At 44.7% G+C, this 17,163-nt stretch overlaps 1 protein-coding gene across 1 annotated transcript in view; it reads right to left on the bottom strand.

Annotated features, from left to right (window-relative positions):
* LOC311099183 (calsyntenin-2-like) overlaps window positions 1-14,450 on the bottom strand; it is a gene marked incomplete at both ends in the record, with an annotated part of 317,151 nt that extends 302,701 nt beyond the window's left edge. Inside the window, one exon of the mRNA XM_084139863.1 lies at window positions 14,378-14,450. Coding sequence (XP_083995989.1) covers window positions 14,378-14,450 — 73 coding nt within the window. The remainder of the gene's footprint in view (window positions 1-14,377) is intronic.
* Between the last annotated feature and the right edge of the window lie 2,713 nt (window positions 14,451-17,163).

The following is a 17,163-nucleotide window of genomic DNA, read 5'->3' as shown; positions in this document are numbered from 1 at the left end:
CACCCACTCAAAAAGACAGCCAAAGGTCAGTTGAATTTCCAATGTGAACAGCATTTCAAATTCCAATGGAAAAACTATGTCTGATCAGTGATTCCCCTATATACAATCATGGCTGCCACTGCAAAATAATAATAATACTAATAATAATAATAATAAAAAATAATAATAAAAAAATCTAAAAATCATCTGATATAAAGTATGTAGAAAATATAATGGAGCAACATATTTGAGAACAAACAATCACCCAAATAAAAAGTAGACTGTCAGGGAGAATCTAAAATTTAAAAATGTCATGGCATGGGACCCCCAATGATTTTGTTATGTTTGAGTCATTCAGATAGCATAAGAACAAGGCATAAGACATGGGAAAATGTGTATAATTGCAGGAAAGGAGTTTTAAAACTGTAAAATGTTCTCTCTGCCCCATGGTAAAATGTGTAGAATTGCAGGAAATTACTGCGGCTGAAAATAATCCTAGGAGAAACACTGTCAGATTTTTGGTTTAGTTGTCACCCAAATGTTTATCACTGCGCTTTTAACCATTTAAAAGCACAGCGAAGTTCAAATGGGAATACAATGTCAGATATTTTGTTTATTTATACAACATATTAATGTGTTATCACTGTGCTTCATCTAATAGAAGAACCAAATGACCTGGATTGCAGTTGAAATTACATTAAAAGTACATGGTGCTTTTCGAGATTCTGTGCAGATTATTACAGCAATTGTGAAGTCCTCCAAAGACCTGCAATGACCTATGCATGTGATCTTGAACATGCACGCTTTATATGATTACATAAGAAATGTATAGTTACAGTAACCTAAAAATGTGGCCATGGATGTGTTACTTATTTTAAGGTTGAATGTTACCATTCGTTTGTATTTCAAAAGTAATATTAAATTGTGTTTGGTTGTCAATGCAACGAAATATCAACATTTAAAGGAGATGTATCTACTGCTTGGATATTTCCATCTGAGCCACTGGCTTAATTCCATTCTTTAACCTTTATTTTTGACATTCAATTCTCTGGCAACAGCTCTGGTGGACATTCCGGCAGTCAGCATGCCAATTACACGCTCCCTCAAAACTTGAGACATCTGTGGCATTGTGTTGTGTGACAAAACTGCACATTTTAGAGTGGCATTTTATTGCACCTGTATAATGATCATGTTGTTTAATCAGCTTCTTGATATGCCACATCTGTCAGGGGGATGGATTATCTTTTTTTTTTTCTTTTTTTTTAGGGGGTAGATCAGCTTTAATATTGCAGATAGATTGTAACTTCCATCAATGTAATTGTCTGCATCACTTCCAATCCCCCATATGTTTTTTTCTTCTCGCAAATAGAGGTCCTCTGTAGCTCAGCTGGTAGAGCACGGCGCTTGTAACGCCAAGGTAGTGGGTTCGATCCCCGGGACCACCCATACACAAAAAATGTATGCACGCATGACTGTAAGTCGCTTTGGATAAAAGCGTCTGCTAAATGGCATATTATTATTAAATACAGTGGGGGGAAAAAGTATTTAGTCAGCCACCAATTGTGCAAGTTCTCCCACTTAAAAAGATGAGAGAGGCCTGTAATTTTCATCATAGGTACACGTCAACTATGACAGACAAAATGAGAAAAAAAATCCAGAAAATCACATTGTAGGATTTTTTATGAATTTATTTGCAAATTATGGTGGAAAATAAGTATTTGGTCACCTACAAACAAGCAAGATTTCTGGCTCTCACAGACCTGTAACTTCTTCTTTAAGAGGCTCCTCTGTCCTCCACTCGTTACCTGTATTAATGGCACCTGTTTGAACTTGTTATCAGTATAAAAGACACCTGTCCACAACCTCAAACAGTCACACTCCAAACTCCACTATGGCCAAGACCAAAGAGCTGTCAAAGGACACCAGAAACAAAATTGTAGACCTGCACCAGGCTGGGAAGACTGAATATGCAATAGGTAAGCAGGTATTAGGAAATGGAAGACATACAAGACCACTGATAATCTCCCTCGATCTGGGGCTCCACGCAAGATCTCACCCCGTGGGGTCAAAATGATCACAAGAACGGTGAGCAAAAATCCCAGAACCACACGGGGGGACCTAGTGAATGACCTGCAGAGAGCTGGGACCAAAGTAACAAAGCCTACCATCAGTAACACACTACGCCGCCAGGGACTCAAATCCTGCAGTGCCAGACGTGTCCCCCTGCTTAAGCCAGTACATGTCCAGGCCCATCTGAAGTTTGCTAGAGTGCATTTGGATGATCCAGAAGAGGATTGGGAGAATGTCATATGGTCAGATGAAACCAAAATATAACTTTTTGGTAAAAACTCAACTCGTCGTGTTTGGAGGACAAAGAATGCTGAGTTGCATCCAAAGAACACCATACCTACTGTGAAGCATGGGGGTGGAAACATCATGCTTTGGGGCTGTTTTTCTGCAAAGGGACCAGGACGACTGATCCGTGTAAAGGAAAGAATGAATGGGGCCATGTATCGTGAGATTTTGAGTGAAAACCTCCTTCCATCAGCAAGGGCATTGAAGATGAAACGTGGCTGGGTCTTTCAGCATGACAATGATCCCAAACACACCGCCCGGGCAACGAAGAAGTGGCTTCGTAAGAAGCATTTCAAGGTCCTGGAGTGGCCTAGCCAGTCTCCAGATCTCAACCCCATAGAAATTCTTTGGAGGGAGTTGAAAGTCTGTGTTGCCCAGCGACAGCCCCAAAACATCACTGCTCTAGAGGAGATCTGCATGGAGGAATGGGCCAAAATACCAGCAACAGTGTGTGAAAACCTTGTGAAGACTTACAGAAAACGTTTGACCTGTGTCATTGCCAACAAAGGGTATATAACAAAGTATTGAGAAACTTTTGTTATTGACCAAATACTTATTTTCCACCATAATTAGCAAATAAATTCATTAAAAATCCTACAATGTGATTTTCTGGAGAAAAAAAATCTCATTTCGTCTGTCATAGTTGACGTGTACCTATGATGAAAATTACAGGCCTCTCTCATCTTTTTAAGTGGGAGAACTTGCACAATTGGTGGCTGACTAAATACATTTTTTTCCCCACTGTATATATATATATATATATATATATATATATATATATATATATATATATATATACACACATACATATACACATACATACATATTGTCACGGTTTCGGCCGAGACTGCTCCTCCTCCTGGTTCGGGCAGGCTTCGGCGTTCGCCGTCCCCGGAGTACTAGCTGCCACCGCTCGATGTTTCGTTATTTGATTGCTTTTGTCTGTCTGTTACACCTGTGTCCATTTGTGTGTTGATTACGTGTCGTATAAGTTCCTTGTTTTGCACTAGTATGATTGTGTGTTGTTTTCACTGTCATGCTGTTCGGAGCTACGTGTTTGCACTCTGTTTGTTTTGTGTTTAGTGTTTACGCGTGTATGCGTAATTCTCCCTCGCCTCTTGTTTTGTCGAGGTCGTGTTACTTTTGGACATTTGACTTTGGATTATTAAAGTCTGTTGGACTTAACCTCTGTGTCCTGCGCCTGACTCCTCCACCACATCCACATCGGTTCCCTTCTGACAGAACAACACACCAACATGGTGTCAGCAGGAACAGCGGCGGCACCCGAATCCCTGGAAGACCGGATCAACTACCAGGACACCATGATCCGGCAACTCGGGGCCGCCATGGAGGATGTGTCCAACACTCTGCGCCGATTGGTGAATCGAGAGGTGCCCACGCACTCTTACAACATCCCATCACCAACGGCCAGTCCTCCTCTCTCAGCACCGGAACCCAGTGGCATTCGGCTCTCGCTCCCGAGGGCATATGACGGTTCTGCAGCCGGGAGTCAGGGATTTCTCCTGCAGGTGGAACTTTACCTGGCCACCATACACCCGGCGCCCTCGGGATACGAGAGCGTCTCCGCCCTCATCTCCTGTCTATCCGGCAAGGCGTTGGAGTGGGCCAACGCCGAATGGAGGGGAATAGACGCCGCAACCATCACCTACGCGGAGTTCTCCCGCCGCTTCAGGGCTGTCTTCGATCATCCACCTGAGGGGAAAGCGGCGGGAGAGCGTCTGTTCCACCTCCGACAGGAGAAGAGGAGCGCACAGGAGTTCGCACTGGAGTTCCGGACACTAGCAGCGGATGCGGGGTGGAATGAGAGGGCCCTCATCGACCACTACCGGTGTAGCCTACGAGAGGACGTTCGTCGTGAGCTGGCCTGCAGGGACACCAACCTGTCGTTCGACCAGTTGGTGGACATTTCCATCCGTCTAGAAACCCTGCTGGCTACCCGCGGACGTCCCGAGTGGGGGTCGTCCATTCCGCCCTCCAGCACCTCCGAGCCGATTCCCATGGAGCTCGGGGGTGCTGGCGCTAGAGAGAGGAGGAGAGGTAACCCGAGGGGGGCCATCCCCTGCACCACCTGTGGTCGTGGAGGACACACCGCGGCCAGGTGCTGGGGAGGGTCTCCTGGGAGAGGTGACAACAGGCCACGCACTGGGGAGTCATTTCAGGTGAGCAGGCGCCCCACTTACCCAGAGCTTTCTGTTGGTCACATGAGTATTCCTGTGAAATTTCCACAGGTGGCACCTCATTCCCAGCATAAGGCGCTAGTAGATTCAGGCGCAGCTGGGAACTTTATTGATCGGGCATTTTGTTGTAGGTTAGGAATTCCCCTTCGGCCGGTAGAAGCTCCATTTCCTGTCCACGCATTAGACAGCCGGCCGTTGGGGTCGGGCCTGATCAGGGAGGTCACAGTACCACTGACGATGACGACGCAGGGGGGTCATGAGGAGATCATTCAGTTTTATCTGATTGACTCTCCTGCGTACCCCGTGGTGTTGGGCCTTCCCTGGTTAAGCACCCATGATCCTACCATAGCGTGGCAACAGAGAGCTCTTATGGAGTGGTCTGCCCAGTGTGTAGGGAGATGTTTAGGTGTTTCCGTAGGGGCGACCTCGGTAGAGAGTCCGAACCAAGTGCCCGCACTGCGCATTCCCCCTGAGTATGAGGATTTAGCACTTGTGTTTAGCAAATCGAGGGCAACACGGCTACCTCCTCATAGACAGGGGGACTGTGCGATAAATCTCCAAACAGGAGCGGCTCTGCCACGGAGTCGTGTGTATCCCCTGTCTCAAGAGGAGACAGCGTCTATGGAGACTTACATAGCCGAGTCCTTGGCACAGGGATACATACGGTCCTCCACTTCCCCGGTCTCCTCGAGTTTCTTCTTTGTGAAGAAGAAGGACGGGGGATTGCGCCCGTGTATTGATTACCGTAGTCTCAATCAGATCACAGTTAAATACAGTTACCCACTTCCACTGATTGCGACGATGACGGAATCGTTACGTGGAGCGCGGTTCTTCACAAAGTTGGATCTCAGGAGCGCGTATAATCTGGTGCGCATTAGGGAGGGGGATGAATGGAAAACAGCATTTAGCACCACCTCGGGTCATTACGAGTATCTCGTCATGCCATACGGGTTAATGAATGCTCCTTCAGTCTTCCAATCCTTTGTTGACGAGATTTTCCGGGACATGCATGGGCAGGGTGTAGTAGTTTACATCGACGACATCCTAGTGTATACTTCTACACGAGCCGAGCATGTAGCCCAGGTGCGCCGAGTGTTGAGAAGACTGTTGGAGCATGACTTGTATGTCAAGGCAGAGAAATGCCTGTTCTTCCAGGAGTCCGTCTCCTTTTTGGGTTATCGGTTGTCCGCGTCTGGTGTGGAGATAGAGGTAGACCGGGTATCGGCCGTGCGTAATTGGCAAACTCCAACAACGGTAAAAGAGGTGCAGCAGTTCTTGGGTTTTGCTAATTACTACCGGAGGTTTATTCGGGGTTTTGGACAGGTTGCAGCTCCCATTACGTCCCTGCTAAAGGGGGGTCCGGTTCGTTTGCAGTGGTAGGCTGAGGCGGACAGGGCATTTGTCAAACTAAAGAACCTGTTCACCTCGGCTCCTGTGCTGGCGCATCCGGATCCCTCTTTGCCATTCCAAGTAGAGGTAGACGCGTCCGAGACCGGTATTGGGGCAGTTCTGTCACAGCGGTCCGGCACACCACCTAAACTCCGCCCCTGTGCGTTCTACTCCAAGAAGCTCAGCTCGGCGGAGCGCAACTATGATGTTGGGGACAGGGAGCTGTTAGCCGTAGTCCAGGCCCTAAAGGTGTGGAGGCATTGGCTTGAGGGGGCTCAACACCCTTTCCTCATTCTGACTGATCACCGTAACCTGGAGTACATCCGGGCAGCTAGGAGATTGAACCCTCGTCAGGCTAGGTGGAACATGTTCCTAACCCGGTTTGTTTTTAAGATCACATACATCCCTGGGTCCCATAATGGTAAGGCAGACGCCCTGTCCCGGCGGTATGACACAGAGGAGAGGTCCAACGAGCCTACTTCCATATTGCCAGAGTCTTGTTTGGTGGCTCCGGTGGTATGGGAGGTCGACGCGGAAATCGAGCGGGCACTGCGTACCGACCCTACTCCCCCCGAGTGTCCTGTGGGGCGGACATACGTGCCGCTCGAGATTCGTGATCGTCTTATTTATTGGGCTCATACATCACCCTCCTCTGGACATCCAGGTATTGGCCGGACCGTGCACTGTCTTAGCATGAAATACTGGTGGCCAACGTTAGCTAGGGATGTGAGGGTTTATGTCTCCTCCTGCTCGGTGTGTGCCCAGTGTAAGGCGCCTAGACATTTGCCCAGGGGTAAGCTACATCCCCTGCCCGTTCCACAACGACATGGTCCCACCTATCGGTGGATTTCGTAACCGACCTACCCCCCTCCCAGGGAAATACCACCATTTTGGTCGTTGTGGATCGGTTTTCCAAGGCCTGTCGTCTCCTTCCCATGCCGGGTCTCCCTACTGCCCTACAAACCGCTGAGGCCCTATTTACCCATGTGTTCCGGCACTATGGGGTCCCCGAGGATATAGTGTCTGACCGAGGTCCCCAGTTCACCTCCCGAGTTTGGGGGGCGTTCATGGAACGGTTGGGGGTCTCGGTAAGCCTTACCTCGGGGTATCACCCAGAGAGCAATGGGCAGGTGGAACGTGTCAACCAGGATGTGGGTAGGTTTTTGAGGTCCTATTGCCGGGACCGGCCGGAGGAGTGGTCTAGGTTCATTCCCTGGGCAGAGATGGCCCAGAACTCTCTCCGCCACTCCTCCACCAATTTAACACCTTTCCAGTGTGTTTTAGGTTATCAGCCGGTCCTGGCACCATGGCACGAGAGCCAGATCGAGGCCCCTGCGGTGGACGAGTGGATTCGGCGCTCGGAGGAGACGTGGGACGCTGCCCATGTCCATCTGCAGCGTGCCATCCGTCAACAAAAGGCGAGCGCCGATCGCCACCGCAGTGAGGGACCGGTATACGCACCGGGAGATCGAGTCTGGCTCTCGACTCGAAACCTGCCCCTCCGCCTGCCCTGCCGGAAGCTGGGTCGGCGGTTTGTGGGGCCCTTCAAAGTCCTGAGAAGATTGAACGAGGTGTGTTACAGGTTACAACTGCCTATAGAGTAGATAGGAGATGAGATAGGAGAGACCCCTCCGCCCCCTTTGGACATCGAGGGGGCCCCGGCGTACAGAGTCCGGACCATCTTGGACTCGAGGCGCCGGATGAGTGGTCTCCAGTATCTCGTGGAGTGGGAGGGGTACGGTCCGGAGGAACGGTGCTGGGTGCCCAGGAGGGACATACTCGATCCATCCCTCCTGACTGAGTATCACCGTGGGCATCCCACGCGCCCGGGTCCGCGTCCTCCTGGCCGTCCCCGAGGCCGGGGTCGGCGCACGGCTGGAGCCGCGCGTCAAGGGGGGGGTACTGTCACGGTTTCGGCCGAGACTGCTCCTCCTCCTGGTTCGGGCAGGCTTCGGCGTTCGCCGTCCCCGGAGTACTAGCTGCCACCGCTCGATGTTTCGTTATTTGATTGCTTTTGTCTGTCTGTTACACCTGTGTCCATTTGTGTGTTGATTACGTGTCGTATAAGTTCCTTGTTTTGCACTAGTATGATTGTGTGTTGTTTTCACTGTCATGCTGTTCGGAGCTACGTGTTTGCACTCTGTTTGTTTTGTGTTTAGTGTTTACGCGTGTATGCGTAATTCTCCCTCGCCTCTTGTTTTGTCGAGGTCGTGTTACTTTTGGACATTTGACTTTGGATTATTAAAGTCTGTTGGACTTAACCTCTGTGTCCTGCGCCTGACTCCTCCACCACATCCACATCGGTTCCCTTCTGACACATATAAATACATATACATACATATATATACATATCCTTTTAAAAATATATATTTCCCTTTATTACTTTCCAACCCCACCACCCCTTCCCTAATTGGAGTAAACTAGTGAACAACAATTTAGGGCTCTACTTCCAGCTTATACATACTATATAAATGTTATGGACACAGTCAATTTTACAATAATTATATTTTTATATAGTTCCTCTACCCTCAACCTCTCTGATCATTTTCATTTTCATGATGTCCATCCGGTTTGCTTCTATATGCCATATCTTTCTAACTGTGCTCTTTCACAAAAGCTCTCAACCTATAACCTATATAATTATTATGGACACAGTATGCTTTAGTTATCTTGTTGTTATTAGTTGTTGTTAGATGTTATTAGTCCCATCCTTCAACTCTATCTCTTAACACCATCCATATTGGATTTCTATTTGCCATATATTTTTCAACTGTACTGTGATGTTTTACAAATGTTCTGAACCCTTCTATTCTCATTGTTTCTACAGATTGTAAATTGAAAATAAACATTTTTGCTAAAAGTTTTATTATATTATTGATCGATTGACTATGACTTTTCAGATCACCCAGTAATGCTATCTGCAGGGTTAGCTCCAGGTATATATTGCAATCCTTTAGCCATTCCTGGACCTGTGTCCAAAAACAAGCTACAAATTGACAGAACCAAAACAAATGATCTAATGATTCTGTCTCTTCGCAGCAAATGGAATCGGTACGTCAAAAATCTCTTCCCAACTATTTTTCAATCTATATGGGATGGCTGTCAATCCTTTGGTCCGTAAATGAAACTGGTATACTTTTTTCTTTATCACAATTTTCTTTAACCAATTATGTTCTTTAATGCAGGGCCGACAGACAAGTTCCTTACTTTTTCCCCCTTCCACTTTCCTCTTCCATTTTTGCGGTAATGCTGCAATTATTTGGTTGTAATTTTGGGTAGAGCAGACATTTCCATATGTTTTTGTTAGCTGCATGTGCGACATAACTCCACCAGTCCAACCTATGTCATGTATGAAGATTATACATTTTGTTTAAATTTTCTCAAAAAATAATGTTTTTTAAATTAATTAGCATTTTTGAGTTTAACCACAATATTTGTTGCATTATTTGTTCTGTCATTTCTGGATGATTACATTTAAATTGCAACCAATTTTCAATAGCTTTTTTTTTTTTTAGAAATTCTGATATTTGGGAGATTATTTCCTTTTCAAATAACTGAAAGTGAGAGGTTGTAATCTGAATAAAGAGAAAAAGGCCATTCTTGAACAGGCGTAGGCAAGACCATAAGCAAATAGGTAAACTGAGATAATACTAAAGAGTTAGTCAGGGTGATTTTTCCACAAATTGACAGGTATTTACCTTTCCATGGTAGCGACAGCTTATCTATTTTTGCTAACTTTCTATTAAAATGTATTGGAGTGAGATCATTTATTTCATTTGGGATATGTATTCCGAGTATATCCACATCACCATCAGACCATTTTATTGGTAAACTACATGGTAATGTAAAAATTGTATTTTTGAGTGATCCAATTCATAATATAGTACATTTATCATAATTTGGTTGTAATCCAGAGAGGTTAGAAAATTTATCTAGATCCTCTATGAGGCTGTGGAGGGATTCAAGTTGTGGATTTAAAAGATAACATGAATCATCAGCGTACAATGACACCTTTGTATTTAAGCCCTGGATTTCTAATCCCTTGATATTATTGTTGGATCTGATTTTAATAGCTAACATTTCGATGGCCATAATAAATAGATATGCCGATAGTGGACAACCTTGTTTCACTCCTCTTGACAGTTTAAAGCTTTCGGAGAAATAGCCATTATTTACTATTTTACACCTAGGGTTACTATACATGATTTTAACCCATTTTATAAGAGAAAATGTCTCGTCCATGTAAAAAACCTGTCTGATTAGAATGAATAATGTCCGATGGATTATCTTGGCAAAGGAGAAATGCTCACTAACAGGGATGTAAACAAATTTGTGCAGAAACTTGAGCGAAATCAGCTTTTTGTGGGTATGGAACATTTCTGGGCTCTTTTATTTCAGGTCAAGAAACATGGGACCAACACTTTACATGTTGCATTTATATTTTTGCTCAGTTTAAATGGAGTCATACATTTCACGACAGCTTGCTCAGAAATCCAATTAAAAGGTCTGCTAACGATGTACTGTAAATGAAGAGAGGCTAATGAGTCACAAAGCTGTGATCAGGCTCGTGGCAGATGGGAGTGCTTTATTAAAAGGCCTTAGTTAGCACAGAGCCTGTCAAGACTACACAGGTGTAACAGGTGTAGTCCGGTAGTTCAGAGTTGTGTAGTTCGGAGTTGTGTAGTTCACACTTGTGTGTGTTGGTCATTCTCTCTCTCTCTCACACACACATATATTTGCACACTCACATGCATACACTCATACACACAAACACGCATGCACACAAACGCACGGGTGCACACACATTCATGGCCCCTTTAGTTAGACTGCAGGTGTTCAGTTCGGACTACTTTATCAAGCCCCTGGAGTTTCTATCTTCTTCCACTCCATAACATCCATAAATAAAGTTATATTACATTAGTATACAGGTCAAGGACCATAGAAATAGAATTAGGGTCAGGACTAAAGAGGAGATCTAGGAGAGGGGTAACACGTATGAGGAAGCCAAGCTCCAGCAACTGACAGTAACATCTGATAAGACCACCACACCTTGTGGCCAATGTGCAGACTGAGACAGAGGGAAGGGCAGAGAGAGATGGATAGAGCGGGAGAAATGACATGATACAGACTGACGGGGAGAAGGAGAAAATGAGAAAGGAAAAGAAACAGAGAGAGCGACAAAGAAAGAGGAGACAATGGAGAAAAAAATGACAAAGAGAGAGAGAGGAGAACTGCTTTGTAGTCCGGCAGACTTCCTTCTTATCAAAGCTGACGGCTCCATTCAGATGAGCAACGTCTAAAATATTGAAATTGTCTGACAGAGAAGCAGCCACATTTGTCCCGACACATTTAAACCAAATCAAATGTGTCGCTGCAGGGTAGAGAGAGAGAAAAAAGGAGAGAGAGGGAGATAATGCCTTCGACTGTGAGACACATCATGAAAATTAATACCTCCTGTCATGGGGACACGCTTTAATTTTTCCGCACCGCTGCAGTCCCTCGCTCCCCGAGCTGTGATGTAAACGTAGCTTCAGGTGAGCCAGGTGTGTGTCCTCTCTCTCTCTCTCTCTCTCTCTCTCTCTCTCTCTCTCTCTCTCTCTCTCTCTCTCTCTCTTCTCTCTCTCTCTCTCTCTCTCTCTCTCTCTCTCTCTCTCTCTCTCTCTCTCTCTCTCTCTCTCTCTCTCTCTCTCTCTCTCTCTCTCTCTCTCTCTCTCTCTCTCTCTCTCTCTCTCTCTCTCTGTGTGTGTTTTTTTTGTTTGTTTGTTCTTGTTCTGTTTTAGTTCTTTTTCTTCCGTTGTAGTTGGTCCTGCCATTTTCAGCCATGCGTTGCTGAAAATGTCAAGACCAGTGGCCATAGTTGTCCATGGTCCATGAGGATTTCACTTTCTGTCAGCACTATTGCTACACAATAGAGCCTTTTGTTATTGGAAGGTAATAAACACTCAAACATACACACACTCACAAACACACATGCCATTGACCTCTCAACCCCTGGCCTACACCCCTCTTCACACACACACACACACACAAATGCACTCACGCATGAATGCACACACGCACACACTCAAAACACACTCTCTCTCGCTCTCTCTCCCGCTCTTTCTCTCAGTCTCAATTACAGCGCTCCAGCTGTCTGTAGGGGAGTGGAACGGCTTGCTGGGGATATGCTAGTCCTCCAGAGCCCCCACTGTAATTGGGTGGGCTTGTCTGCTGACAACTTGCCATTGGTGAATGATGGAGTGATTGGAAAAGTGGTGTATGTGTGGGAGGTGGGGTGCGTGTTGTGTGTGTGTGTGTGTGTGTGTGTGCCCATGTGAGAAATAGAAGGAGAGACGGAGTGTGCCTCTGATCAAAGCGTGTGTGAGTGTGTATGCAAGAGTGAATGTGTCAGAGCTCAATGCTGCGTGAAATGTTTTCCAGCACAGATTGAGCAGCGCTGACCAAAGGGACCCACTGGGGCCATTTGACCAGCTGGTGGGAGCACACACACACACACACCATCCCAGTTTACCGGCTCCTCCTCTCCACCCACGCCTCATCACGCTCAATCTAATGAGGCATGCTGGGTAATTAACGTGTAAATTAAGCAGCTCATTTGCATATCTGTCCCGGCTTAACAAAGGCCTGACGTCCCCTTTACAAACCAGCACACCATGAAACGAAGATGTTTACTCAAAGACAGAGAGTGTAGGGTGGGGCCAGGAGAAGAGAAAGGGAGAGAGTAAAGGTGAGTTAGGGATGAGTTGAGGGCGGGAAGAGATGAAGAGATGGGGGAAAAAATAGGACAGAGAGAGAGACGGAGAGAGAAACAGAGGGGAAAATGAAACATCTTACATTCACATCTGACCAGTAAGCCTTGAAATGCAAAAACATCTCAAGAGGAGACACTTGAGAGAGAGAGGGAGAGAGAGAAGAGAAAGAGAGGAGAGAGAGAGAGAGAGAGAGAGAGAGAGAGAGAGAGAGAGAGAGAGAGGAGAGAGAGAGAGAGAGAGAGAGAGAGAGAGAGAGAGAGAGAGAGAGAGAGCACATTTGTCCTTTCTCCATCTAGTGGCATTTTTCCCTCCCGTCTCTCTGCCTGCCTAACGACGTCAGCTGAGTGGGGAGAGAGAAAGACAGAAGAGGAGAGAAAGAGAGAGAGAGAGCAAAAGAGAGCGAGAAGGCAGAAGGAACAGTTCCCAGGCACTGCCATGTTCTTAATTCACCATACGAAAAGCCTGAGTTATGCTCCCTCCTTCCACTTCAACAATTTATGTACCACTCAGATAATGCAGCTTCTCTGGAAAATGCACCCATAAATCTGACCCTGTCTTTCAGTGAACTTGTCTTTCTCTCACTCTCTCTCTCTTTTCTCTCTCTTGTTGTGGTGTATGTCTATATTTGGTTGTTTTTTCTAATGTCAGATAACTCTGAAGATCTTTGTCTTTGGGTTGTCACACAACACAAATGTGATCATACTCTCAGAGGTCTCTCACTTTCACTCGCACACACACACACACACACACACACACACACACACACACACACACACACACACCAGGAGTCTTTCTGTCCTTGTTCCTACATTTCGAGACTAATAATGTCACATACAGTATAAGAGGGAGTGAATACAATCACGGTAAAGTAATACCAATCATCCACCTTCTCACACTGACATTACTGTTGTAGTGGAGTCAAGGCATATGTGAGGATATGACCTTTTTGACATGGGTGGTAGTTTGCTTACCTAGAAGCTGCAAGGTTGCTGGTCAAGCATCACTTAAGCAGTTACCCCGAAAATCATTCAATTACAAACAGAGGAATAATCACTGTTTAATTACAGTTTTTCCTCCTCCTTTCTCAGCTGACCAATTGCATGACAAATTAAGAGAGGAAAAACAACGTTTTCTTATAGATACATTTTCCAACCCAACCCCATAGTCTCACCCTTGAGACTCAATTAGACTCGCTGTGCACCGCTGATGCCCTTTCTAAACATGTTTACTTAGAGTAATTTGTTTACTTAGAAGGCGAGAATAGGAGGAACCATTATTACAGATAGCATATCTACCATACTCCTTTCATGTCTAATACTATAGCCTAGTCTCCAAGCGCCTCTGCGCTGGACAGGGCTGTGTGAACGGTCAATGAGGTCCCTATCCTATTTAATCGCTGCCTCATTTGAAGCACGCACCAGCCAATTATTGACTAGAAATTTATAGTTTAGATTATACGCTGTTTGCCAAGCTTTTGGGGTCAATAGAGTGCAACTTCCAAGGTGCTCGACAGGATTCCTTTTTTTGTAGCCGGCAGGAAAGCTTTTGTTGAATGATTCATTTCATACGTCTCTTATTTTCTAAACATACATTGCACAGCGTGAGTTCAAACAGGAAAGAAACATCTGAAAATCATTCGTTGTGAAGTCTACGCTCGCCAATGGCTCAGCATACAGAATCACAATCTGTAAGCAACTCCCTTACCTTTTCCAGCGAGAATACAGGACAGCCCGAAAACCACACAAAACAGGGCAAATGGCACTCCAAGCATCTTCATGACGGGAGAACCAAGACGAGACGACCTGTCTCTCTCTCCTTCACTTGCTATACCTTACTTTCTTGCGAAATCTGTTCGACACACCTTGTCAATGCGAGGTTAGCGGGGAACTGACGCTGACTGCGAGAGAGACAGAAGCGTGGCAGTCAATAGCCTACTTGGTGGAGCGTTGCTTTGGCGTGGCTGGCTGAGGTTTTGATATTGGGAGGGACGGACACAGATTTCAGTGCGCCCCGGGACTAGACTTCTACGTCAGACAGGGTCAAATATAACATTGAGCGAGCTTTTAGGCTATCATAATTTCCACTACTAACGATGTGTTCGACTTGATTAACCTATCCATTAAACTATGCCTATATATCATCACCACCGCCAGCATTTACATTTATTCACAAATATATCATTTATAGAATAGATTGCATTCTGGTGCAGCCTATGGAGAGAGTAGGAGTCTTTGGGTTGGTTAGAATAAATAACGTGGAAATTGAGCAAGTTGAGGTGACAAAAATTATTGGAGTAACCCTGGATTGTAAACTGTCATGGTCAAAACATGTTGATACAACAGTAGCTAAGATGGGGAGAAGGCTGTCCATAATAAAGCGTTACTCTGCCTTTTTAACAACACTATTAACACGGCAGGTCCTACAGGCTCTAGTTTTGTCGCACCTGGACTACTGTTCAGTCCTTTGGAAAACACTTAATATGTTGTGAAAAGTGTTATGAAATGTAATGTCATGTAATATTTTAAATTGTATACACAGTAACTGCCTTAATGTTGCTGGACCCCAGGAAGAGTAGTTGCTGGCTTGGCAGCAGCTAATGGGTATCCTTAATGAATACAAATACAAACGTTGCTTATTATATAGTAAGTAGCCTATTATAAACCAAAATGATCACAAAGCGTTAATGAAATACATATTGTTCTCTCAATCATATGAATTTTGTTGTTATGAAACGACTTAATTTGACCAGTTTCTCACAGCAGGAGAATAATCCTGCAGCAACAGGAAATGTGAATTGTTGTGTGGATTATAATTAATTGAATTGTTTTGTACAGGTTGATACCTTATTTGTTAGGGCAAATCAATTCTGAAATGTTTGGAAAATACAAACTTTAGAAGCCTTTTTAAACCTCAAAATACACTACAAGTTTGGAAAGTTCCTGCAACAACTTGGTGATCAAATTGTGATTCTACATCTGGATGTTATCTAAGATGTCTTAGATGTTCACTGGAAAGGCATAGCTTTGTGTAGGCTATTGTACAATTCCAGCAAGAGCCTGACGAAGCCTTAAAGCCTATGGTACATCTGCTCCCCCTCACAGATTTAACTCCTCCAGGTAACCAAGTGGCAATATTTCTGGGTTCCTCTCATATTATTATTTTCACAACGTTCCCTGCCTCTGTTGCGTGTGGTGAAGATGATTGTGTGTGTGTTAACCCCCTGTGGTGTTGCCTCATGCTGTCAGGGACCAGGGGCAGAAGGGAGAAAGTCCCCAGTGGGTCGTTCCACCTCAAAAAGCACAAGAAAGATGATTTCGACACCCACCATATCAGATTGTTCTAAAATCGTTTATGTTGTTAGAAACAGATAAGATTAAGACATTTGCTATACCTAATAGCAGGAGAAGCACCATCTAGTGGTCAGAACCTGGTAACATCAGGATGTAGGATGGGACATAAACCTAACAACTTCAATGAATAATTCCTCTGAACAGGGGGGGAAAAACATCACCAAATTCCCTGAGAATATATTACACAAGACGAAGAAACAATACTCAGAGCCGCAGCTCCATACTATACTGAACAAAAACATAAACACAGTCTTCGTTAGTAACTTGGCTCTTAAAAACCTTCGCACATCTACGAGTGATCCAGACAACTCATAGAGCAGCCAAAGTGCAGCGTTAATGTTTATTTACAGAAGATCTCCGCTAAACATAGAATCAAGATCTGTCTGACAGTGACTGCCAATAACTTCAGAAAGACATTGACTGCAAATACATAGTTGCCAAAGTATTTGCAATTGTTACAAACAAGTGAAGGATAAAATGATGCTTCAAATGAAAACCGAGATGAATGCATTAACAGATACATAGGCTACACTCTTAGGAAAATAGGTGCTATTTAGAACCTAAAAGGGTTCTTCAGCTGTCCCCATTGGAGAACCCTTCAAATAACTATTTTTGGTTCCAGGTAGAACCCTTTTGGTTCTGGGTAGAACCCTTTTGGGTTCTGTGTAGAACCCTTTCCACAGAGGATTCTACATGGAACCCAAAAGGGTTCTACCTGGAACCAAAAATAGTTATTTGAAGGGTTCTCCTGTGGGGACTGCCGAAGAACCCTTTTGGAACCCTTTTTCTACGAGTGTACATGGGCCTACAGTGACTTCAGAAAGTATTCACACCCCTTGACCTTTTCCACATTTTGTTGTGTTACAAAGTGGGATTAAAATGGATTTAATTGTCATTTTTTTGTCAACGATCTACACAAAATACTCTGTTATGTCAAAGTGGAAGAAAAATCCAAACATTTGTAAAAAAATAAATATGAAAAATAAAACAGTAATATATCTTGATTAGATGAGTATTTAACCCTCTGAGTAAATATATGTTACAATCAACTTTAGCAATGATTACAGCTGTGAGTCTTTCTGGACAAGTATCTAAGAGCTTTGCACACCTGGATTGTACAATATTTGCACATTATTCTTT

This window comes from Coregonus lavaretus (assembly GCF_964263955.1).
Source record: "Coregonus lavaretus genome assembly, chromosome: 23".
In the NCBI taxonomy this organism is placed as follows: Eukaryota; Metazoa; Chordata; class Actinopteri; order Salmoniformes; family Salmonidae; genus Coregonus; species Coregonus lavaretus.
This window is presented reverse-complemented; position numbering and strand designations above follow the sequence as displayed.